Raw genomic sequence first — 25306 nt, 5'->3', positions numbered from 1 at the left:
CTATATAGGCATAATCTTTCATTTCCCAGGAAGAATTTATTATAATAAAACAAATTTAAAGTTTCTATAAAATGCATCAAAGGTGTTTGCAGCTATTCACATTTTTCTTTATGTCACACATCACTGTGTTATCTGTGTCACTGAGGAAAGAAAATAATACTCTGCTTGCAAGAAAAAAAACACAAACATGACTGATAAACTGAGAAAAAGTTGCCGAAACATCTCCAAAGAAATAAAACAGCCTGAACTGTGACAGCATGTTATCCAACTTGACATTGAACCTGATGTATAAAATGAGCATACAATTACCCTCCTACGTAGCAGAGCCTGTGCAGCATCGGATATATGAATAAAAAGGTGACAGAGAGGTCTGATATCTCAATGCAGGACAAGAATGAAATCATTAACCAAGCCATTTGGCAACTGAATCTAATCTTTACAACCAGAGATGTAGCGAATGAAAATGTGAAGGTAGGTTCATATCTCAACAAAAAAACATTTGTTATGACAGGAGAAAATCAAAACAGAAATCAGTATGTGATATAAAGAAACATAGCAAGTTATTAGAGACAGTTTACAAAAATAGAAGTAATAGATTTTGAATATTTTTGTAACATACGCCTTTTTGTTGTTGATTTAAACTGATGTTAACATAAAAATACGTCAGCTTGGATGTGTGGTGGGGTTTATACGAAAGACTGGCCTTGTGGATTAAAAAATACAAAGCATTTATCAGGCACATTCATTTGTAACCTCATTTTAATCTCGATCCAGTGGATGTGGCAATCTCTGTATAAAGCACCTCTGGTTAGCAGAAATTGCTCTGGCTGATGAGATTCTGTTAGATGTAATAAACCTTGAGGCAGACAATTATACTGGGGCAAAATTTGTGGATTTGTCATTTCTGATATTACTTTAAGGTTAAGCCGTCAAGTCGATCCCAGAAATTATGTTTGCAAAAGACATAAATTTTGAGCACATGTCCCTCCTGATGTCAGGGTTTACTCGTTCAAGGTCTCACACAGGCACTCCTGCACAGATATGTATATTTACAGTAGTATTTGTGTTGGGCCTTCTTTTTCAGTAGGTAACATAGTGCTCAATCACTCACAGATATCTTTTTAATCTCTTTCTTTCTGTCCTTGTGTGTGCATTTGTTTGATTTATGAGTCTCAGCAGGCCGCAGGGACACAAAGCTGGCCTCTCAATACTCCACTGCTTGATGCAGCAAGACGCAGTTTCACCCTGGCCTCCTTATCTAGACTGCACAAAAACACCTCACCACACCACACACAGTGACAGAGAAAAAAGGAGGAGGATATGACTACCTGGAATACAATATAAGTTGGAGCAATGCAAAAGTCTATGAGATATAAACCAAGACAGTCAGTGAGAGGAATTAACAAACAAAACACCAGTATTTCTTTTAATTATTGTTTTCTAAATGTGTTTGAGAAAAGAAAAAAAACACATAATAAATGTATTCACCAAACCAGTTATCTTGACAATTTAAAGGTGATGACTCTTATGTAATTCCTTTTCCTCCACACAATGCATGAACATGTTTTAAGAGCACTGGCAGGAGATCTCATAAAATCAAAATATTCTGCAAAGTTGTTCAACCAAACACAAGTAAGATCAAGTCTTGTGCCCTCTACATCTTTCTGGGTTCTGGTCTCATTGTTCCATATTCTGTGGTTGCAAAGTGTTCATAATTTAAGGCTCACACCCACTCAGGCATACTATGTGATCTGTGAGCTGCAAAGATCTGTCCATGGACAGTTGAAATTTCATAGTCAAACATAACATTTGCATTAATTTCTCATGACAAAGTCCTTTATTTCTTATAATCTGAAAGGAAGGGATAATTTGATGAATTAGTTGGGCACTTAGCTCCATTTCATCTTCACTAGGACAGCCACCACACCCCATAGTGCTACATAAAGTTGTCATATTACGGTCACAAACTTGTCTACGAGGTTCTGCAAATGCCTGCCATAATGGTTAAATAAACAGTGACCAGATCTTTCATCCAGTGGGTAATGAGGGCACCTATGTCATGTCAGACTCTACTGTATCAGCCAGATCCTGGCCAATTGCTGTCATTTATGCCCTCAGGGATTATTCTGAAAGTACCAGCTTTTTTTAAATGAAGTATTTTGCATACAAATTACTGATCTGCACTAGTGCAAACTTACAACCAAGTCACACCATTTCTTCTCCATGCAAAACCTTTTAAAAGTATATTTCACTATATGCAGTGCAAATTGTATAATTGTGGTAACCTTTGTTTGAAAGATTTTCCTCTGTTTCTAAAGCATTTTATATTACATTCGTTGTAGGTACATTATATTACCGTCAGCTGTACAAAAGTACTAAATATGGGTGTTTGTTTACTAATCAAGGTCAGATTGACTGTTTCTTGCAGAAACTTTCTTTATCTGGCAAGCCAGGTTTTACCTGACTTTGTAAGTGATTTCATTTTGAAGTCAATAACTGACAAACTCCTTGTTTTGTAATTTGATCCATTGAGGCAAACAAGATTTTATTCAAATACCTTTTTTTAAAAAAATCACCAGGCAATTCTTAAAAAGTAAATGTCAAATGGGCTGCAAACAAACTAAGAAGTCACTGAGTCGATGAGCAATAAGGATGCAGTGTACATGATATCTACGTGTTTCAAGCATGTTTAGCGTGTTTAGCATTTTTCTGTTCTTTTGCCAATGGTATTGACTATGAACACAGTGCTGTTTAGCATGTAAACAGAATAATGACAATAACATAAAAAGAAAAGCTTTTTTCTAATTGGCTAATTAGAGATGTGGGTAGTGCAAACACTTCCTGCAGGGTTTGTTTGGCAGCTAACCTCAGGTGTGACATGAGGATTGTTGGCTCATTGTCAGAAGAGATGTTTTGTTGGTAGGTAATTCTCTTTATTCTGCAGTTTACTAAATGGAGCTTTGCTTGATGATTCAAAGCACTTTGTATATTTTGCTTTTCCTGGAAGTTTCAAATAAAAAGTCTTCAACCTTACACATGGAGAAATTTTAGTGACTATTTTATTCTGTACAAATGAGCTCCTTTCACTTTCCCATCAGTTTCATCGGAAAGACTGTCATGATGTAACACTAACCTTTCCTCCTTCTCACTCATGCAACATATTTTCGGCAGTGCCCAAACATCTACTCAGTTCAGAGTTATAAGGACAGTCTCGGAGCCGGCCACTAAGGGATCAAGCTGTTCTGCTGTTGCCCTTCTTGAAAAGGCTGATTTACATTGTTCACACTCTCCTTGGCTGAACATACTGTAGCGCAGTCCTGTGCAGAGAGGTGTCCAGCCTCTCGCTGCTGGAGCATATGTGGTAGCTTTTCCATTTCTTTCCCCATCTATCACCTCTCATCCTTCATTCTCTCTCTGACTGGTCCTCTAGGTGCCACATTATGTCACTGTCACTGACTGGTCATGTTGCTACTTGCAGGTTAGGGTCTGCTCAGAGACTTTGCTGAGGGGAGGGTGACATCTGCTGAGCAGAGTGAACTGAGGCTTCGGGACACTCAGTTTGTCTAAAGGTTTTCTGTTCTCTGTTTTTCCAAATCTTGTTGGGGAAATGTAACTTCACCTGGGTTAAATCAAGAATGTTGACCCATAGTTTTCAAGAGTGACTGCTTTGTCTAAATGAGGCATAATGAAGAGATCAGATAATTCAAGTTTCATCGACATTTCTTAATGCAGTAATTAGTAAGGACATCATGGTTTTATACTTAGTCTCCAGATTCTACAAGTCTTTTTTGAAAAGCACACTGAAAACGTTGACCGAGTGTCAACAAGTGATTAATCAGTGATGCAGGAGAAGTGGTTTAAAAATGAACAGAATGGAGTTACTAAATAGACGGCTAATTGACTTTTAACAATGGGAATAATTCACATTCAGAGGTTTCATTACATTCTTGCTAAGAGAGGAAAATAATTGCTGAGGTTGATTTTAAACCAGCCTATTGACCATCCATATATCCTGGTTTGAAAAGGTTGTTATTCAGGTCTACATAAAGAGAAAAAAGGGGGTTGAAGAAATGTCTGTTGTGTCCATTAATGTGACTAAGAAAACCCTCTCAATAAGTATCATTGTAGAAAAAAAAAAGAAGAAAGTTAGTTTTCTGATTTAAATCTTAAAACCGAAAAGTGCACTTGATTTGATTGGATTAAAGGGAATTAATTTTATTTTGCTTAAATGGGAATGATCTAGGTACTGGTAATAATATTCTGTCTCTCTGAAAAATCCCAAATGAAGTTGGTTGAACAAAATAAACTTTCATTTTCACTAATATGTGGTGTAACAACATGTGAAATGTATGAGATCTCAGTAACAAGCAAGGCATAGGTTGGCATTAGATTTTCACTGTGTAAAAATCTACAAAATATTTTATAAGTGTTTTTAAACCTGCTGCTATTCATATTGGTAATTACAAACATTATGTTGTTAATAGCATTTGTTATTATTTTAATTATTGATACTGGAGTAAAACAGAATAAATAACATCAACATATAGCAGTACTTTTCCATAATTTTTTGTTCAGACTATCTCTTGTTTATTTTCTCCTTTTGAAAGAGTAAAACTGGGTTTTACCAGGAAAACAGAGTTACTGTTGTTGGACGCCTGGTGCTTATTTAGTTTTAATGACATGTTTTTAACAACCAAAACTATATTTGTTGCTTTAAACAGACAAATGTGTCTCTAAGCAAGGAAAATTATGGTTTAGTCAGCCAACTGACTGGCAGCAAAAGTAAAATATAAGGGGAGGGGAAGCAGTTTGCCACAACTCTGCCTAATCCATAACTTTTTCCAGCATCTTGTTACAAAGCCTAAAAATATAGAAAAATTTGATAGTTTTGTGTTTTTATTAACTAAACATAAAATACTTTTTTTCTGAAATTTGGACCTTTTTTGTGAAAGCACTTCTTTCAAATGGTCATGACTCATCATCTGTTTCCACTGTGGAAATGATTACATTTGTCCTCCCTTTCAGCTTAAGTTGTGGACTAAGGATGTGCAATCATTTTATCATTACTGTGATATTTTTCTTAAGAATTTAGATTTAGCATGACAGCAATAAACTTTAGATTATAAAGTTCAGAAACCCTCAAAACTAAAAATATCATTTGAATTGTTATTTTTGCCACTTTTCCACTGTTTGCTCCATTGAGAGCAGCAACAGATATCAATATCAAAGCTCCATAAAATATATATCACAGCAGTATTTATGTTATGAGCTTACACTGCCGTGATGTACTATGAGAGCCACAGAATCTATAGCAGAACAATGCAATTTATTTTAAACAGTATTTATAACCAGAGTCATAATGATCAAGCTTTTTGTCTATAAGGTCCATCTGTTCAGGGCATTTCAGAGGCAAATGCCCTGATCTGCCCTTTCACTGCTAGGGACAGAGGGAATTCCTCATTAATAAAGTTGATGCATGTATTCTCTACAAATGGTTGCAAGTCTTTAATTTGCAAGAAAGTTTTATTTACAGAGATTTGTCTGCAGAGGACAAGCCATCTCTCTCTTTCAGTTTAAGAAGCAGCATAAACCCTGAGGAAAATCCCTATAGGTAACCAAATAACTACAGCTACAAAGGGGTTGCTAAACTGTATTGTTTGGTGTAGACCAGCGTTTCCTTGGATTGACCACTTTGTTTTTTGCACTTGTGAAAGCTCATCTAATCTCTGATGTGGACCAAACAAACTATCCACCTGATCCACCTGGAAACATCGGTCTCAGGTTACCTTTAAAGTGAACCCTGGTACAGTTGATTTTCAATGGGAAACCTACTAGACTGTCTACCAAACAATGAAAAAAAGTAAAGCAAAAGAAGGAAGCAATGCATGATTTACAGACATCTTTGAGCTCCAAACTTTTAAATCCTTTCAACACTTTGCTGAGTCTATGTAAGAATAGCAGAACATGGTGATCTTTTCTTCTCCCTCATCGTTTTTCTGTACAGCTGTATTTATCTAACTTATGCAGAGCAACATGTTGGTTAGTTTGTTGCCTTGTCTGCTGCTCATACCGGGCAACGTCTCGTGCTAGTGCTCCAAGAGAGCAGCTGTTGTATCTTCTCCATGTTGTCCAGGCAGTTTTGTCTGCTTTCTAAAGTGCAGGCTCAAAGAGAATCAAAATTCAATGAAGGTCTTTTGGCCTTCATTGAATTTTGGCATCCCCCTCCCCAATGAAAAAGAGTTATCTGAACTATCCTGGTGTGGAAGCACCCTGAGAGTGACCAGGCCACTTCCTCCACTTGTTGGCATAGACACTGGACATGAGAAGCGACCAGGGTTTTTTTTCTTTGTCAATGACTTGGGATCAGTATAGTTACAAATCAACTTATTTAGTTTAGATTCTGATAATGTTTTTCTCCTATATTCTAATAAAAGAGGCAAAGCCTGAGAAATGGCATAAGCAGTTATCCTGGGGTACCTTATATTGATACAGATATCTGGATCAGCTCATCCTTAATATCAAATACACCTTACCAATGTTTGCATTAGTAGGGTGTATTTAAGCTACAAAGTGTCCTGCTGCACTCTGCATTTCATTTCATTGCTGCTGGTGCTACCGCAGGTTTTCTTTGGTTCTCTTCAGAGTCTCCACCACCCCAGCACATCCCTTGGACTCGAGGTCAGAGACCCTCTCCCCATTGCCTGACATGTGAAAGGCACGATCAGGGGGTAGAGGTCAGCTCATCACTCCATGAAATGTTGAGCTGCATGAGCAATAGTAAAGACTTTGAAGCCTAGATGCTAAAGTCAGATTTACTCCTATGTTGGCAAATACACTTTTAAACACTTACACCTGAATTGTCTGAGTGAAATTTGGTACTTTTCTGATGAAAAGTACTTTTCTGTCAAAGCCCTGAAAAAATTTGACAGAATTTTTGCATTCATGTTTTGTTATATGTTGTTTGGAAAGCATTTAAAACCGTCATAGTGTCATATCTGGTCATATCATGGTGCACAACAGGACAAAATTAGGTTTTGAAGCAGTGGTATACCTTAAACCCTATAAATGCCACAAGATTATGACAGTTAAGCTATCTGTGAGGATCACAATGCCAAAATGTGAGAATTAAAGACATCAGATGTTTTTTTTTCTGATCTTGCCTGCTGCCCACACAGCCTCAAGTTCATTTTGCTGTGGACTCTTCTTCATCCACAGCTCTGACCCAGTCTCCCTTCCCAGCAGCCTCCTTTCAGCCAAGTTGGACCAAGTTAAAGGAGGGAGAGTCTATCCTAGCCACATCAACTCACACACACAAACACAGGCGGCTTTTGCCATGAGCCTAACCATCTCTCCCCCCAGCCATTTGCTCTCTGCTTTGGCTAATTAACTAAAAACCAAGCAGAGATTTTTATATAATTCAGCACTAGGAAGAGCCATGTCTTAATTCAGAAACACCCAGGGAGAAACCCAGCGACTGGAGCCAGAAACCACCAGGAGAGCGACAGGGAAATATAAAATCTTGTCTCTACTGTAGAAACTTTCAGAGCAAAATAAGCTGGAAACTAACACAAGAATATCACGCTTATATATTTTTTTCTTCTAATTTTCCATTTTAATCAAAGACATTGGCCAAGTAGTTGAAGGGCTGGAGAAAAGCAGCTTGGAGGTAGAACAGCTTTCAGGATGAGAAATAGAGCAATATAGAGAAAGATAGAAGCTCAATTGTGAAGGTTTTGACAGGCAGGTGGCAGGTGAGAGAGGTGTAAGATGAAAGCCAAAAAGAAAGACAGAAAAAGACTGAGAGATGTGCTAGGGATCTGTGACCAAATGGTTCTGCTGAGTGCCCCGATCGGGACTTAAATCTCCTCTCTCCAATATGCCTGAATTCAGGAAACAATATATAAAGAAAGTTTTGACTTGGCGAAACAAACTACAGTGAACAAACTGTGAAAAAAAGAAAAAACACAATCATATTGTCTTGCTTTCATCTTAATAATGCATCCAATGCAAATCCTGCAGTGCTGCCTGGACTAAAAGGGAATGCAAACAAGGGTCTGTTATTACATGTCTTCTTAAAAAACAACACAACAGCATCAAATCCCCCAGATTTTATCACCAGTGGATTGGTATGAACAGAATATTTTATTTATTAGGATAGTGTTTGTCTGAACGTCAGTGGAGCTTACCAAAGGGGTCACCAATCTAGCTGTGTGGGTGTGCGTGCGTGTGTGTGTGTGTTTCCTCTTCTCATTCTGCTTCAGTTTTCAAATAAATCCAATGCTTGTATGAATTAATGCATTACAAGCTCTGTAAGAGATATTAAAAAAATGCTAAAAACTAATCCATCCTCCACACCCTGCGTGGGCCAGGGTCCTCACACTGATCTGACCCCGAACAATCACTGCCATCTGCGCCATGAGTTATATATTACATGTCGCTTGGATTATACTTCAATATCTCATTACTCAAATAAAGTTCTGTCCTATGTCTCCCTCAAGTAAGTAACTAGTATTCATTAGACCTAAAAATGTAAGCCCTGCTAATTAATTGCAAAAGGCGAGAATTGCATAAATTAGAAAGAGTTAAGAAGTATAATTCTCACCTTTGTGACTATGTCAACAGAATTTACAAAGGAAAAGTAGAAAACTCTTCTAGCTTTTTGTGCTTTACCCACAGAAAACTATCTATTTTCTAATGATTTCTATTCTACAGTGTTATTTTGCTCATTTGTCTTTCCAAAATCTTTCAAGCTCAGTCAGATTGGTATACATTAGATTGTTTTGTAGGCTTGCCAAAGGTCCTCAATTAGATTTACGTCTAAGACTGACCCATTCTAACACATGAACATGCTCTGATCTATCATATTGCAGCTCTGGCTGTAATGTTTAGTGTTATTGAACTTTGCCTCAGTCCCAAATGTTTTGCACCCTCAATCTGTTTTTTTTATTATGTAGTTTATCCTGCACATAACTCCACCCATAACTCCTCCCTTCAACTAAAGGAAATCAACCACGTAGCATGATCCTGCCACCACCATGTTTCACTGCGGTAATGATGTTTTCATGGTGATGTTAATATTTCATCACACATTGTAATTTGCTTTGTAGGTCAAAGAGTCAAGTTTGGATCATCATGTTCCTCTCGTTTGGGGTATGTTCTTACAAACTTTAAATCTCAAGTATTTTCTTGGTAGCTGCAAGATAATTCTGTGCCGACCATTGTTATCAAAACCGAAAAACTCAGGGCGTTCAAATCTAACCTAATCTGCTTTTTCTTTTTCCTGTGGACACATTAGTTTTATTCAACTCTAAACACATGAATTGAAGCATTGACACGTGAAATTAAATGCATATGAAACAGAATAAAGAAGCACCAATCAAACTTTAACCCCACATGCTGTTTTTCTATTGTATTTTTTGGGGGTGAAAGTTAACCCCCACCCCTGAAAAATACGATAGAAAAACAGTATACAGGTGTTCTGTTGCATAAGGTTAAAGGGTATTATCTTCCATTTCAAATTTTCTAACTACAATAAACACATACAGACTGATTTCTGAGAAGATTGTTTTAGTTGAAGCATTACGATGAATCAACATTTATAAGGAGAAATGGAGCGGCAGGTTCCTGGATAAAGGTAGACGTTTTAAATTTGATAAGAAATAAATAAATTGCAGGATTATCCTCAGTTAGCCAAGAAAGCACATGTCCCCATCCTTTATCATAAATTTACTAATCTAAAAATAGACTCCATCGATCAACACATTGTTTATTGATGGAATAAACTAAAAGGAATAAAAAAAATAGTATTCCTGAATTTCACCTACAGAACACTGGGATTGATTAATGGTTGATTCACTGGCATAATGAAAGATTGCTCCATCATTAGAAAAAAATACAGGGACACTTTTTTTTGTTTACACACAAATTCAGAAGAGGATATTAATCCTAGGATATTTGAAAATGAAGACAAAGAAGGTCATTTAAATATATTAACAACTTGCATACACAATGATATATATTCAATTGTTTCCTTTCAGTACAACATGTGAGCTAGTATCGAGCTATAATGCATGCTTCTCACATCAGCAAACACAGGGCCACACCGGTGGATCAGATAGCTAGAGTATGAAGCACAGTGTGCATTTCCTCCCTGGGGAAGCTGAGACTCGGCAACACATTGACCATCAGCAGTGGTGTTACTCTACAACTGGTGGCCCCCTCTGAGAGCTGAGCTACTCATCAAGCATGTATGAAACAAACATGGTGCCCATCATCGAGAGCCAACCGTCCCTTCTGATGTGATCTATTTCCAAAGCTCGACTGTGCTCCTCACAGCCAGGAAAAACAGAGGGGGGAGAGGGAGATTTACACCCTCCCCATATCACAAAGATGACTGGGGACCTCTCAAAGTGGAGCAACACGAGTAAATAGGGCTGACCATTTTACCCATAACCTCCCTTTGCTGCTTTATTTTATTAAATAATGCAAAAGAGGACAAAAACAAAACTCTGGAAGAAAATTAGGCAAAACAAGAGTGGCATATTTTTACCAGAAAAAGAAATGCCTCAGAAAAACAAATAACATTTTCACCCCATATGAAGAGAAATTTCCAGACAAACAGAGGATGATAATGATTCCAACATAATAACAAAAACATGCCCATTTTGTTCGGACACTGAGATTCCAGACATTTTATTGTTAAAATGAAAAATACTTACAGTAATTTCCGGACTATAGAGCGCACCTGATTACAAGCCACACCCAGTACATTTTTAAAGGAAAAACCATTTTGTACATATATAAGCCACACCTGTCTATAAGCCGCATGTGCCTACATTGAACATTTACAAAGAAAGACGGAAAGAGTTTTCAAAGTTTTAATAATATATCTTAGCTTTCCTTTCCAAACAGTGCCTGTGACGCAGCAGTAACACAGCAGCAACATGGTAGCGTCTCACCATCAATTCATTCATGTCAAGTTTACATGCAGCAGCTCTGTTTCCTTCTTTATTGGCCAGCTCGATTGCTTTCAACTTGAAAGCTGCGTCATATGCATTTCTTCTTCCATTTTCCATGATGAGGGTCTGTTCATGCTAATTTTATTCATGCACAAAGCACAAAGTTACATTAAACTTGCGTCTTCCTTTTCTGCTCGAGCGCCCTTGGTGGCCGTTAGAAAAAATGCATAAATTAGCAGCATCATTGTATAAGCCGCAGGGTTGAAAGCGTGAGACAGCTTATAGTCCAGAATTTATGGTACTTCACTTTTAGAGCTGCAAGAAAAGCAACACTGCACTTGAACAAAAACACAAGTTTATGTTAAAATTCTTCTGATAAAAGCATGTCTGTCACTGTGAAGCTGAGGAAGAAAATCTTATGTAAAATTATTTTTGAGACCTTCTATAAATTACGATGTCTGACACTAATACAGAATAGAGAAGAGCGTGTTCATTTGTAAGAAACTGGATCAGAATCACAACACTGATGCTCTTTGAAGGAAGGGCCAGCTGCAGACTTCTCCTGCTGAGGAGACTGAGATCTTTTCGAGTTTATAGGGGGCATTCCTGAAGGCCTTTTTGACTTAGCGGTGGCATCAGCCATCTTCTGCGGTGTAGTTTGTTGGATCAGCAGATTTTTACAGCTGCATGGAAGCGATTAGGTAAGGTCATCAGGAAAGCCAGCTCTTTTCCTAAGATGCCCCGTTGATCCAATGGAGGTTGTGGGAAACTAAAGCACTCTGTTATTTACAACATCATTCTTGGACAATATCTTGCTGGACTGCAGAGCTCCTACTGACAGACTGCTGGATCCTAGGCACACTTGTGAGCATAACTATAAATCCTTCCAGACAGCAGGTGTTAAACTTTATTACCATCATAGTTCCCAACAAACTCAGACTTCTATTATGTGAAAAGTTTTCCATATCTTGTAACTGGCTTGTAATTTTTTATGCACAAATACACTTGGACATTTATTACTTCACTCTCCTACTCCTACACATTTTCTTAATCTCAGTATGCTACTTTTAATACCTGTAAAGTATAATTTATTGAGTTGTTAACTTGTTCTCTTATTCTTAGATTTTGTTGCAATGTTTTACCTTTGAGCAAATCTGCTCATTTCTGATTCACTTTTACAGAATTTCCGCATGGAGGGTAAATAAACATTTTTTTTTCTTCTTTTCTCTTCTATTTTCAGTAACATTCAACTGAGAAGTTGCCAAAATTGATAAAATGTTTGTATCAAAGACTTACGTTTCTGGGTAATATCAACCAACAATACAATTATGAACATATATTTATGTTTGGTCCATTATTTCTTTGTTGCAACGTTGTTTACGGACAGTGAAATATATACCTTTGCAAAGTGTATGAATTTGTCTTCAAATGGCGACACGTTTTTTTTTGTTGTGAATTTAACAGAAAACTGAAGTCATACTTTTTCTGTAAATTTGTGTTTTATTCTGTAGATGAATAAAAAGGTGTTTTGCTTCTTATCCTGGAAGTATGAATTTGTTCTAAACTCTAATTTCACAAACCAAAATGATGATAATTTGCTTATTTTGTTTTGTTTGCTTATAATCTTTATTTAACTAAGTATTCCTCGTTGAGATGAAAATCTCTTTTTCAACAGAGACGTGGCCAGGAACAGCAACAGCAGGCCAACATTTACAAATCATAAAACTAAGGATATCAATACCCAATTAAAATACATTTTAAACATTAACTGAATCTGTGCACATCAAGTTCCCAAATTAAGGGAACCCTCCATTTAATTTTTATTAATGCCTGGCTCATGCTTGCATGTCTACTACTACAACTATTGCTGCTACTGCATGTACTAGTCAAATCCTATCAAGAGACATTTGATTTTTTTTTTTGTTGTTGTTGTTGGTTTGTTTTGCCAATTATCTTTAATATAATGTTACAAAAGAAAAATGGTTATGTCCTTACTTTTAAAGGATAAAAAGAGAAAGATCATTCTTTTATGCTTCAGTAGCATTTTAAAAGTATATTTGTCATATTTGCTTTGTTACATCAGGAATTCAGTGTTTTAAAATACAGTAAAATTAAAAACAAAAACAAAATTAGGAAGCCATATCAGTCTAACTTGATAAATGGTTGTAAAATGTCCAACGCACAAACTCCTGACCAGTGAGGCTCCTGGTGGTCTCCTGAGATGCTTGTTATAGATGTTGGCTGCAGACCTTTTGGTCCTTACTTCTATCAGATTTATGCAGATCATATGACACTGATGTCTAACGAGCTTCGATACCACGTGACCTCAGGCTCTTTTAGGTGACTTTGAACCCTCAATCCACCATTTTTGGTTAAAATCCCTATTTATTTTTTTGTCTTGTAAGCAGGGATGGGATTGTTTAAAAAAATTCCTTGTTCATACCAAACCTATTGCTCTTTGTTATCTCAGGGACAAACATAAAAATGGTAAATAATAATTACAATAAATTAAATGATTAAGTCAGTGATAATGTCAATTTCTACACATTAGGAAACTTCTACACATAACGAAACACGCATAATGATTTTCAACAATGTACTAATCTACTGATCTTCCTTAATATTAACATCAGTTCTAATCAAGGGAGGTGATAAACAGTTCCCTCTGGTCTTCTGCTTAGCATATGGCCTTGTTCAGTGATTGATGTTTGATCTTGTCAGACTGTACAGGGCAACAACACGCCCACCTCTATCATTATGCTTCCCTCCCTCGCTACATTAGTATTTGGTAATGCTCTGACAAGACAATCTCCTTGTGGTCCCCATGTTGCTCACGACAACAGGAGACAATTAGGAAAGTACTTAAAGCATTTGCTGATTTTTTTTCCCCTCAGCTCAGAACATGTTTATGAACATGTTCAGGGATGATTTATGTCATTCCCGATACGTTGTATCCATTCACCTCTGTGTTGCATTTTATCACAAACACAACAGAAGCAAGTCATTTCTTCGCTGTGCATATGTGCTCTGTCTTATTGCCCTTCTCTAAAATGAAGCCTAGGCGCAAATTCAAACTTGTAGACCCTTTAACCCCACCCGCATCATCCAACTGGCGCGTCTCACTCATCGCCACTGACCCATCAACACCGGACCAAGCCACATCACGTCCAATCACCGACCAAGGCCCAGTTGATAAGGATTTCCATCCATGGCATGTTCCGCTTTTCAGCCGCGCTCAACCCACCTCCACCGGGAGTCCTCCAGCACTCCTGGCTCTCCAGGCACTCATCATCCACCGACCTCCACCACCTAGTGTCGGGCCCCGGGGGATGACATTCCTAACCTACATTGGGAATGCTCATCCGAGTTTATTGCAATTCACAGCTCGATGTCCTCCGCCGGACCTCGAGCGCCAAAGGACTTTTAAACCTGTGTATGTCAATAAACCTCTTAATCGCTGTTTTTTCTGAGTCTCTCCAGATTGAAATGATCTGTTATCCATCTGTACTGCAGAGTGAAAGACTGTGTAGATTAACACAGATTATTGCAAACTTGTATATTTAAGAAACCCTTAACTTTGGGTTTTGGGAACAAAATCTGAATTTAAGAAAGTCAATTATGAAATACTGCTGAACATAAATTGATGCAATTAAAACTTCACTTCTAGGATTGTAAAACTATTCACTAATTTAAGAGTCAAATAAAAATGCCATTTAGCTCTGAAGTTTTATTTGCCAGTCTTTACAAACCCCCTCTTAAGGTTAAATATAAAAAGAATTATGAAAACAGAAGCAAATTGTTATACAATGTGAAAATCCTCCTACTTTCAGCTTCAATAATCAAATAAAAACAAATCCAATACACTGATATATGATTTAATTAGAATTTAGTCAAAATTTTTACTGCCCAAAACAAACAAAACTGATAATTATTTAAGGAAAAGACTACTCTTTCAATATAACACATTAAGACTGTTCTCAGCTTTGGTCTCTAAATACAGAGGTGAAAGTGTTTGTGGATTGTCTTTTTGGAATGGTGCAGACCCATTCTTGTATTAATGGCAACCTTTGCCACTTCAATAGTCATGTCTCTCATATAGCACTTATGTCTGCTTCTTTCCATTTGTTGGCTTGTTAAAATTATCTATACAATTCACTAATGCACTTAGGTACCATTACAGAAGCAGAATATGTATTTTGGGGTTGGATGTCAAGGTAAAGAAAAACATTTCTTAGGTTAAAATGTTGAGGAAGATTCTGCTTCAACAGGGTTATCATCTGGTGAGCTTTTGTTTGTCTGTCATTTGAAGTGAATCCGAGCAGGATTCCTTAGAAATAAGGTGTAATCAAGTGTTTTTACAGGTTACAAGTTGAAAATCACTAGTCAGTGCAACTGCAAGACTCTTCACTCTGCAATTCAAGACTTCATTTTTCATAATATCAATAAAACGTCAACAAAGTTTCCAAAGGTCATTCTGCTTCTCTCTCTGTGGATGTTTATGCTTCTACAATCATTAGACATCTTTATCAGCTTGTTCAAATAGACTTTAGTAGTTTATAGTGATGGTGCAGGAGTATAGATAAACAAAAGGTTTAGCTTGGTGCATCCGGTGATTAGCATTTATTGATCATAACTTAAAGCCTAATGTATAACAATATTAAACTAAACAGAAACGTAATAATTAGAAAATCTTTTTTTGGGGAACTGAAAAGTTACTGGCTGAGTGAAATGATAAGTTTTTGTTACATTGTGGGCCATAAAACAAACATTTAGATTAAAGTGTTTAAAAACCAGTAGAAATTAGAAAAAATATTTGAGAATTTCAGTACTAACCAAGAAGAGAAGATTAAACATCAGCAGTCTTTAAAAAAACTACTCTATGAGGATGCAAAATACAAAATGATGAATGATGAAAAAAAGCCAGTCCTTGTTTGAGGCTTCAAACATTGCTGTCTGTGTGACTCTAAAGGAATAAAGCATAAAACTTGTTGACTTGATGGACAAAGCCTGTTATATGCAGCTCAATCATTTAAAGCAAGTTTTCATCTGATTATTGTAGCACATCTGATTTTCAATGTCCTAAAGTGTTTTGTAGTTTGGTTTGGAAGCAACTTCTGGGATCAATAAAACATGGCTTTTACAAAGAATAAGAATGAGTTAGATTTTTTTTTTCAGCAATTAAAATAAGCTTTTCTGTTTTGAATCATCTGTAGCAAGGTTATGTTTGGGTTTATTTTTGACTATTTTGTTTATTTCAAAATAAAGAAACTGTTCCAAAGTACAGCAGCATCTCCTTGGATCTCACATCCTGAAAGCAGCACAGCCAGGCTTGTTTTGACGGGTCAGTAAGCCTAAATTGGAACATAGTTTCAATCTAGATCTTGATTTAAAAATGTTTAGTGACCTGACCCTGAAACGAGCTTCAAACACAACTTGGACTTTTCTGTTATGGTTGAAAAGTTTTGATATGTATCTGTATTTAAACCTCACGCATCTGATTCAGCATAGCTGGATGGAAGTTAAGAAAATGAATCTACCTTATTTTTCCTCTTCTGTTCCTCACCATGCATACTAGTCATTAGAAATATTTTTTTTCTTTTAAAGGGCCTAATTCCCCACACAGTAGTTAATAAAGAATATGAACTCAAACAAACACTCTCAATACCCATATCCAACAATATTCTTCACAACACATTCTTTTCAACAATATTAGAATATTGTGTTATTTGAACTCAGGGACATGTCGGAACCTTAAAATCCCTTTAATAAAAAAGAATATATATATATATGCAATTGTTGCACTTTCTCTTAACACAATTATTTCTTTTTTCTCTGCAAGGAAACAGTCCACTCACAACTTAGATTTTTACAAATAAGAGAATAAAAGATACAGGGTAAATCTTCAACACTATTCTTTAAGACATCAGAATTTCCTTTTCTCCAGAATGAATTATAGTGTTCTTGGATATCTGATCTTTATTATTAAAAACATTAAAACAATTGTAATATTTTCTGCAAGTTTATTATTGAGAGTACAACACAACTTTCTAATGACCTTATAATCTTTTTTGCTCTGCATAACAACCATAAAACATTCATAGACACCTGAGCAGTGGGCTGGTCTCTGTGACTTTGTTTATCACAGAATAATTGTCAAGAGACATGAGAAATTCTTTTGACAATGACATTAAATCACATTTTAAAAATGGTCATAATTTTCAGCAGAAATCCCGTTTTTTCTTAGTTTTCTGATCAATTCAATTCAGTTGTGAGGAGCTGAATCATCTAAGCATCTCAGATTTCTTCTAATAGAAAGCAGTTCACCACCATACTTATTCTATTAAGTTTAATAACATTTACTGTATAAGTAATCCTACCTCCACTCTTGACCATGGCTGGTGTTTAACGCTGTTCACCTGCCTGAGGGGCCATAAGACAGTTATGGTGCGCACATCATAAAAAGATTTAAATTATGCAAAGTTATGTTATACATGCCACAACATTACACAATTCATTAACTTGACTGAACAGTGGTTTACCTTAACTATTTCATCAACTTCACTGTATCTTTCTAATTTTGAGCTCATTTTTGCAACTCTTTGCACATTCGGTTGTGTCCGTTTCCAGTGTTTTCCTCTTTACCGTCCGAGCTGCTATTGTTCTACTTTCCATCTTTTAAACACCACTGACAGAGATGCCTCTCTGAAAAAAAATAGACAAAAAGGAAAGCTGCTGGTAGTGGAGTGTTGCTTCTTTAGGATCTATGTTGCTCTAATATGGCCATGGGTTACGTTAATTTTTATGTAGCTTTTAAGACGAGACTGAGATGATGCAGATTGGGTTCAGCAGAAACCTCTGAATTCTCAGTTCCTTTTGCTGGTTCAAATTAGTTCCAATTGTTCTTGTAGAAAATATCCTACTGTAAATCCATCCAAAATCTGGTAGAAAATAACTTTATTTATAATGAAATGTTTCTGTTAGTGATCAACCTGCTTTCATGGCCGATACCTTTGACCTGCCAATTTTGATTTTGTAAGATTCTTACTTTATTTCTTAGAAGCATGATGTAGCAAAGAAAAAAAAAAAAAAAAGATATACACTCCAGGTTCTTTGATGGAAATAGTATCTTCAAACCCAACAGAAAATGTCCCAACTACATTTTTCTGTTCATGTGCCACAGCACATTTCCCTAACCTTTATCTGATCTTTGTTAAACTAAACTAAAGTGCACAAAAGTAAATGTTGTTGTGTTTACAAATAAAATATTGTGAAGATTTTTTTTTTTTTAATTAAGTGGTTATTATTTTGCTTGCAAGAAACTGATAAAAACCTAGTAAAAAGGAAAATTGGCATATTTCAAACATGATGGACTGGTATGTCCCTAATTCCTACAATGATGGAAGCGTTGTGACATAACATACAGATAATTCTCATGAATGATTTGTTGAGCAAAACAAAAATGATGTGCAAATACATTTATGTTCACTACATGTGAATAAAAAGAGATTCTGGGTGGTTATTTTGAACAGCTCTCGTCCGCCCCACTTTAACCCCCAATGTTTCTTTTTTTTCTCACAGAAAGTGTTATTGTTAGAGCGGCAGTGAAGCTCTTCTAGCAGCACGCACGCCTGACTCTGGTTTTGCTTTCATTTGTCAGTTGTAAGAATCCATGATGCTTTAAATTATGTTAAGATAAAATGTATATGTCTTTTCCATATATAATCTTTACACAGAATAATCTCTCCTATAAGGACGACAAAAAAATTAAACATTCACCACACAAAGAAACGTGATGATTCATTTCAACAGCAATGGTGGCTCAAAAATGAGACATATAGCTGTTAAAAAGGAAGCAAAGAAGTTAAATAAAATGAATTGTTGGTTAATCCCAAGCAATTCATGTCAGAATTCATTAAAATACTGTATGAATCCATCTTGGTTTTTTTTAGGTTAAAGATGTATCTGATCTCTGGGAGCAATTTCAGAGACAACAGATATGGCAGTAATGTGATTGCTTCTGTCATCATGATTCAACAGATTACACATCTAATCAGTGAATAGAGAATATAATTTATACGGATTACAGAGCAGTGGTGGCTCATGATGACTGAAGCTGGAATGTTTTTACAGTCAAGATGATCCACAGATGAAGAGATGGGCGAAAGGACAAGAGTGGGAGGAAAAGCACCAACCACCTGGATTAATCCATGATGGAAAAACATCTGATCCCGCTGTTTGCTGATTGATCATTTTTTCTTTCCACCACTATCATGTTGAGAATGGAATCATAACATGTGGGCACGGAATAACGCACGGGTGCATCTCTCATGCACATTTTACAAAGACGCAGATACCGCTGAAATGCAAAGCTATGCAGAATATATGAGACACGATTGAGAAGGAAGAGGGGCGATTTACAATGAAATTAAAGTGACTCGGTTGCCGTAATATCCCTGGGGTATACGGATAGTTGTTTTATGGGGGGAGATAAGAGGATTTCGTCAGTTTGAGATGCTGGCTAATGCTATTGTTTCTCCTGGGAGCATAAAGGAGCAAAGAAGCTTTTCACACATCTTTTCTTCTTCTGTAGTGCTGTTACTGGAGATATGATTTCAAAGAACAAGGTGAAATATATTATAATGTCGCAGTGCATGCATAAGGAAACTACAGTTTCATTACTTTCTTTACCAAAAAATTTGATCAATTGTGTAAATATACTAAAACGGTTAAAATTCAATTAAAAATAAACAGTTTTGTAAATTTAGATCAATGCCACCCGCTTTTTACTTTTCTTGCAAAATGTCATTATGTCATCTTGAGTAATGACTTTGGGTTGGTTTAGTTTAAACAAATCATCAAATTTAGGTTGTCTCCACGCTGTTTACCTCCTTTTCTCATTTTTTATTTTATCTGTGTTCAGCTTTTTTCATTCCATATTTTACCGCCTTACATTTATATCCCTCAAACTAATTGTGCTCTCAAAGATGCCACTTGTCATGCAATCTCAGCCAAATTACTCAAGCTCCACAGAGGTGATTTTTTTTTTTTTTACCAACAGACACAAAGACTGCAACGCTTGGCTGATATAATCTAATACAGAATCAATCCTAACACTTGAACCCCAAACTGCGGCTGTGGCAGTTCCCCCTGTGAGAGACACTATTTGCATTCAGTCTTGACAACAGGCTTGCATCTCACCTTTCACTAAACAAAATAACCCCCTCCCCATCTCCTGATTTGTGAACAATCCATCAAAAACAAAGAACAAGTATGAATTTTTTGTTTTTTAGGAAAAAACAAACACAGGTGGTTTCTTGTCACCAGGCAAATCTGTGGGCAGCAAAGATTCCCAACTCATCCACACCTCTGGGTTCATAACCCTTCACTTTGTCACTTGAATCAAGTAACATTAGACTGTTAATAAGAATTGCTTTACACATCAGGGCTGCTCATTGAACCCTGACCTGCATCTCGTTGAACTAGAATACTATCATAGTTAATTTATTTTCTTAAATGTTACTGAAGAGCCATTACGTACAGAGATTTATTTCATAATTTTATTTTCATTAATTTGAAGGAAAACAAAAAAATCAAAAATTCTGTTTCTTACAAATTTTGAATATAGCATTGCATAAGAATGATTTAAAAATATATTTGATACAGAAATGTAGTAATTTGGTATACATAATCATGGAAGAACTCCTGACCTGACAGTAGTCATGGCAACAGTCAATCACATCCTTAATAAGGAAGATAAGTCACCTAACGTCCTTGTTAATAAAGTTGCTATTCAGTTTACTGTGTTCAAGCATATTAAAGAAAAGTTAAGTTTAAGGAAAAATGCATGGTAGTAAATGTTGCACAAGCAGCAGGCACAACCACAGTTATGAAAGAATTGTGAAGTAAAGTTCATTCACGACTTTAGGGGAAACTGTGGTTGAGGCTGAAGCTTCAGCCACAGGAAGATGTCTCCAAGAACTGTGCTCTAGTTGCAATAGTATCTGTGTTAAGCCACTCTTGGAGGAGAAAAGGTTTGAAACAGGACAGAACCTTTATTTAAAGTGATTTTTTAATTGAATTAGAAAACAAAGTCCCACAGACTGGAGGAAGATTGAGAAGCACAAAATTCGAGGTGCATAAGGTTCAGTGTGAAGATTCCACATTTTTTGATACTGCACCTGACTAGACCACAAACTCACTTGACCTAAACTACATAGAGAGTCTATGAATGATTTTCAAGATGAAGTTCAGATACCGAACAACACAGACCAGCTGAAAGCACTATAAAAGCAATCTGGGCTTCATTAACATCTCAGCAGAGCTACAGGTTGATCACCTCTACGCCACACTGCACTGATGCAGCAAATAACGTAAAAGGAGCTCCAACCAGGTCCTCATGATATATGGTGTACAGTTTCATACGCAGACATTTCAACTGGATGACATTCATGCATAAAAAGTTTTTTCTTTTTTTTCTGAAAACAAAACAACAAAAAAATCTGATTAACTAAATATTGGATTTCTATTAGCTGTAAGACAGAATCATTTAAATCAGAATTAAATATCTGAAATATATCCGTTTGTGAACAATAAATCTAGAGAATATATCACTTTATTTTTTACATTGAATTATTAAAATAAATGAACATTTTGTTATCATTGAAATTTATTAAGGTGCATCTTATGTAAAACAAATTTCAGAGAAGAGAAAACGAAAAAATTAAGGGCTTTCCTTTTTTCACTATAAGAAAGTATATGCTATAACATTTAAGCTGAGGCAATATGGAGAGATGGAGATGAACAAGACAAAAAGGAAGCAAAGTTCGTGTGATATTTAGAGGCTGAGTTGGTGAAAGATAAGAAAAAATTTTAAAAATATAATCTCTAGCTAAAGCAGACAGAGGTGCGTTGTGTATTAGCTTTTCACTTCAGGTGTATCTTAATCTTCTATTCCTGGGAGTAAAGACAGAACAAGAGCAACATTACGGTCAAAGTGAGATTTTGATGAAAACTTTGATTCCAAAATAGCCACTTGCGCTTATGTGTGTGCATAAGCGTACACATTCAGCTCACACTGCAGCAGCTTCAGCAAACACAACTGAGCGCACCAACTCTTTGCCACATAGCGATGGGAAGATAATAAACCAAGCCACGGGCGTATTCAACTTCTGAAGAAAATTTTAGAGGAAGTTGCTGGAAGGGCAAATAGATAAATGGATAAGGAGGGCTGCTTAACTGGGAATGAAAAGGAAGCGCTCAGGCAGCACAAATCTGCGCGCTTGGAAGCGGAGGCGCACATGCGTTTTTTTTTTCTTTCCAGTCAAAACGGAAAGAAAGAAAATACAGAAAGCAATAGAAACAAAGACATATCAGGACTGTTTCATGTTTTATAGGCTGTCTGTAGTTATTTTTCATTTAACTACGGATGTTTCTTATGTTGTAAACATGTTCAATCAGCATTGAAAGCATGCACCTGTGCAGTTTTCAGCAGGTGATTTCTAGGAAATAAGGAAAATATCAGTTTGTTCTTCATCTATTCATAAGTACAACTCACCTTCTGTAGGATCCACTGACAGAGGAGAACTGTGGTCCAACCGAGAACCTGCATGTCACCTTCCTTAGAACGGACCACCCTGAAAAACTACACGTCTCCTCGGCTGAACATAAAAGAGACACGCCGCTGAATCCCAGCAATCCCAAGTGACGGGCCAGGAGAAGGGCGGAAAGTGTCACAGGAGCAGAAACCACGCTGAAAGTTGCGTGCGCGCTTCGTTAAGAGTCACAGAGGTCTCCGTGGGCAAAGTTTGAGCACTGCTTTCAGTTTCTCGGGTCCGCCTCATGTGGCACATCCGCGGCGTTGGTCCCCGCTGGACATGCTGGAGCTTCGGCGCGAAGTTTGCGCGGAGACCGAAGTCAGTCTGCGAGCTGGTTCGTTTGATGATCAGAAGCTCTTCTCGTGTTTTGGGATACTGACTGGTTGATTTTGAGAGATGAGATGTGTCGCGCACAGCAGCTCTGTCTCTTCTGTATCCTCTCTCTCCGTCCAAGCGCAACTGATTGTGCACAGCTGATTTTTCTCTAACTGGAAACCACTCTAACCACTGCTGCATGTGGAGCAGTTTGTCCAGTCGATGTTCAAATAATGAGGTGATAACTTACAGAAAACTGTGAGTTGTGGTAAACATATAAATCCTTTCCAGATATCCAAATCTATGTTGGTGTTTTATAATGTTGGATTTTTGTTTTGTTTGTTTTTTTAGTTATTATAATGAACGTCTCTGTTAACGTTTTATCATCTTGATACGTTTAATTCGTTCATCACTTACTATATAATTCAGTTAATATTCTAGTCTGTTACACTTTCTCTAATTAGAGTCAAATTTTAATAAATCTGGACCAATTTAGGGCCTCCAGGTCAGCAGGGGGCCCCCAAGAACGTATAATTTCTGGTAAAATATAAAATTCTAATATTTGACTACATTGACATTGCACATAGGTGTTCATTTTCAGAAAAAAAAGAGTTTTGAATACCAAAATTAAAAACCATTTACATTAAATTACATTGAAATTTAACGGGGTTTTTTAAATAAAGAAAGAAAAATACACATTACAACCATGTGATATTCGTAGTTTTACGTATGGTGACAATCTTAATGTGAAACAGCAAATGTAACCAGTCAGTGCTTATGTTTGTGTTTATTTTACAATAACTTTATAATTATACAAATAATTTTCAATGAGTAACTGAGAATTGCCCACAAAAACACACTTTTACTTTACTGAGTCAAGATCGAAGACTAAATGACTAAGACTGAAGTATGCCTGACTCCAAACTGAAAATGCTATTTATTTAATTAATAGTGTATATAACCACAAATTAGGGTCAAGGAAACATTTTCTGATTAATTTAACTGTTTACTAATGAGTGATTCATGGCAGTAGGGGTGTTAAATACTCAACACACAATGAATCAATCTCAAACAATTTACATAGATTTTTTTTATCTGAGTGTATCAGTGGCTGAAATTCTGCTTAAGGTCTAAAATAATTAACACTGTCTTCTAATCCTTACTTGACCCCAATTAAATAGGTTTTGCAGTGTGACAAGAGGCATGTTTGAGGGGAATTAGGAGCTCTATAGATTTACTAACAATTACAGTGACTTCAACGGCAGCACAACATGAATATAGATCATCAAATCCTAGATTAAGAACAAAGGTGAAGATAAAATTAAAATACTTCAAGATGCTACGCTACTTGTAAATTTAAAATAATAAACTCTCTTCACTAAAAGAAGCTTAGCAGATGTCTGCAAACAGTTTTATCTTCTGGCCACAGTAAACCAAGTAAGATCTCTTATGTAAAAGCAAAGCATGAGTCGGTGTGTATACAATCAACTTTGACTACCTAACTTTTTATGACAAAGATTTGCTGAAATATTCTTCAAAGAAACTTTTTTTCACATGGTGGCAGCACTTTGGTCCACTTTAATTTAAAATATGGTATTTTGTAGTTGTACATAAGCCTTCTATATTAAACTTTTTGTCACGTGGCAAACTTGAGGTCATGAGACATTTTCATTTCCAAGGATATAACCAGCAGGTTTATACATTGATTAAACAAACTGTTAATTAATTTGGTGCAATAATTTGCATATTTTTTATTTGACTAGAATTTGGTTAGTGGTTCTTTGTAGAAATTATATATGTACAACATTAAAAAAATAAATGCAATATATCCCATTTTTGGAATGCACAAGTAAATTAGTTAAATTATCACAATTCTTTACTTTTCACCTTTCATTTGTTGGTGATACACCTGACAAATTCCTGCACTGTGAGACAATAAGTTCTATTCTATTCTCTTTTGGATCTCGGAGAATAAGAATTGCCTATGATTAAACTTAAAGAAGAAGATAAACTCAGTTTATACCAAAATTTTATTCCTCTTGCTAAGCTGTTTAAAGTGGGATACAAATATACATTCTTGATTCAGAGCACAAACTTTCTTCAGTGGAGGTTTTATGACAAGTTTTAAACTTTTACCAAGTTCACACAGTCACATTACAAGCTGTATTGACTTAAAAGCCTTACATTTACATAATTTCTATGGCTAATTTTAATCAAATTCATAAAAATTACTTTTTATAGTGTATGGATGGGAAATATACAGACGATAAGGTTCAGCACAGTAAATAGTAAAGTGAGCAAATAGCTTGGATTAAAATACTTTTTTGAATTTATTTTTCCCATGTTTGCAATTTTCTTCATTTTTTGTTCAGCACCCATTACAAATTTGAAGGAAAACCATAATTACTGACATTAAGCTCATTTCTTGAAAGTTCCCAG

At 36.2% G+C, this 25306-nt stretch overlaps 1 protein-coding gene across 1 annotated transcript in view; it reads right to left on the bottom strand.

The window, feature by feature from the left end:
- The window catches only part of LOC122833623 (neurexophilin-2), a 66512-nt gene extending 43395 nt beyond the window's left edge, over nucleotides 1-23117 (bottom strand). Inside the window, exon 1 of the mRNA XM_044121343.1 lies at nucleotides 22513-23117. Within this exon, the coding sequence (XP_043977278.1) occupies nucleotides 22513-22566 (54 nt within the window). The 5' untranslated portion in view covers nucleotides 22567-23117. The remainder of the gene's footprint in view (nucleotides 1-22512) is intronic.
- Between the last annotated feature and the right edge of the window lie 2189 nt (nucleotides 23118-25306).

Source organism: Gambusia affinis, linkage group LG07, assembly GCF_019740435.1.
Source record: "Gambusia affinis linkage group LG07, SWU_Gaff_1.0, whole genome shotgun sequence".
NCBI classification, from domain to species: domain Eukaryota; kingdom Metazoa; phylum Chordata; class Actinopteri; order Cyprinodontiformes; family Poeciliidae; genus Gambusia; species Gambusia affinis.
Note: the sequence above shows the minus strand (reverse complement) of the source record. Positions and strands in the feature narration are given on the sequence as shown.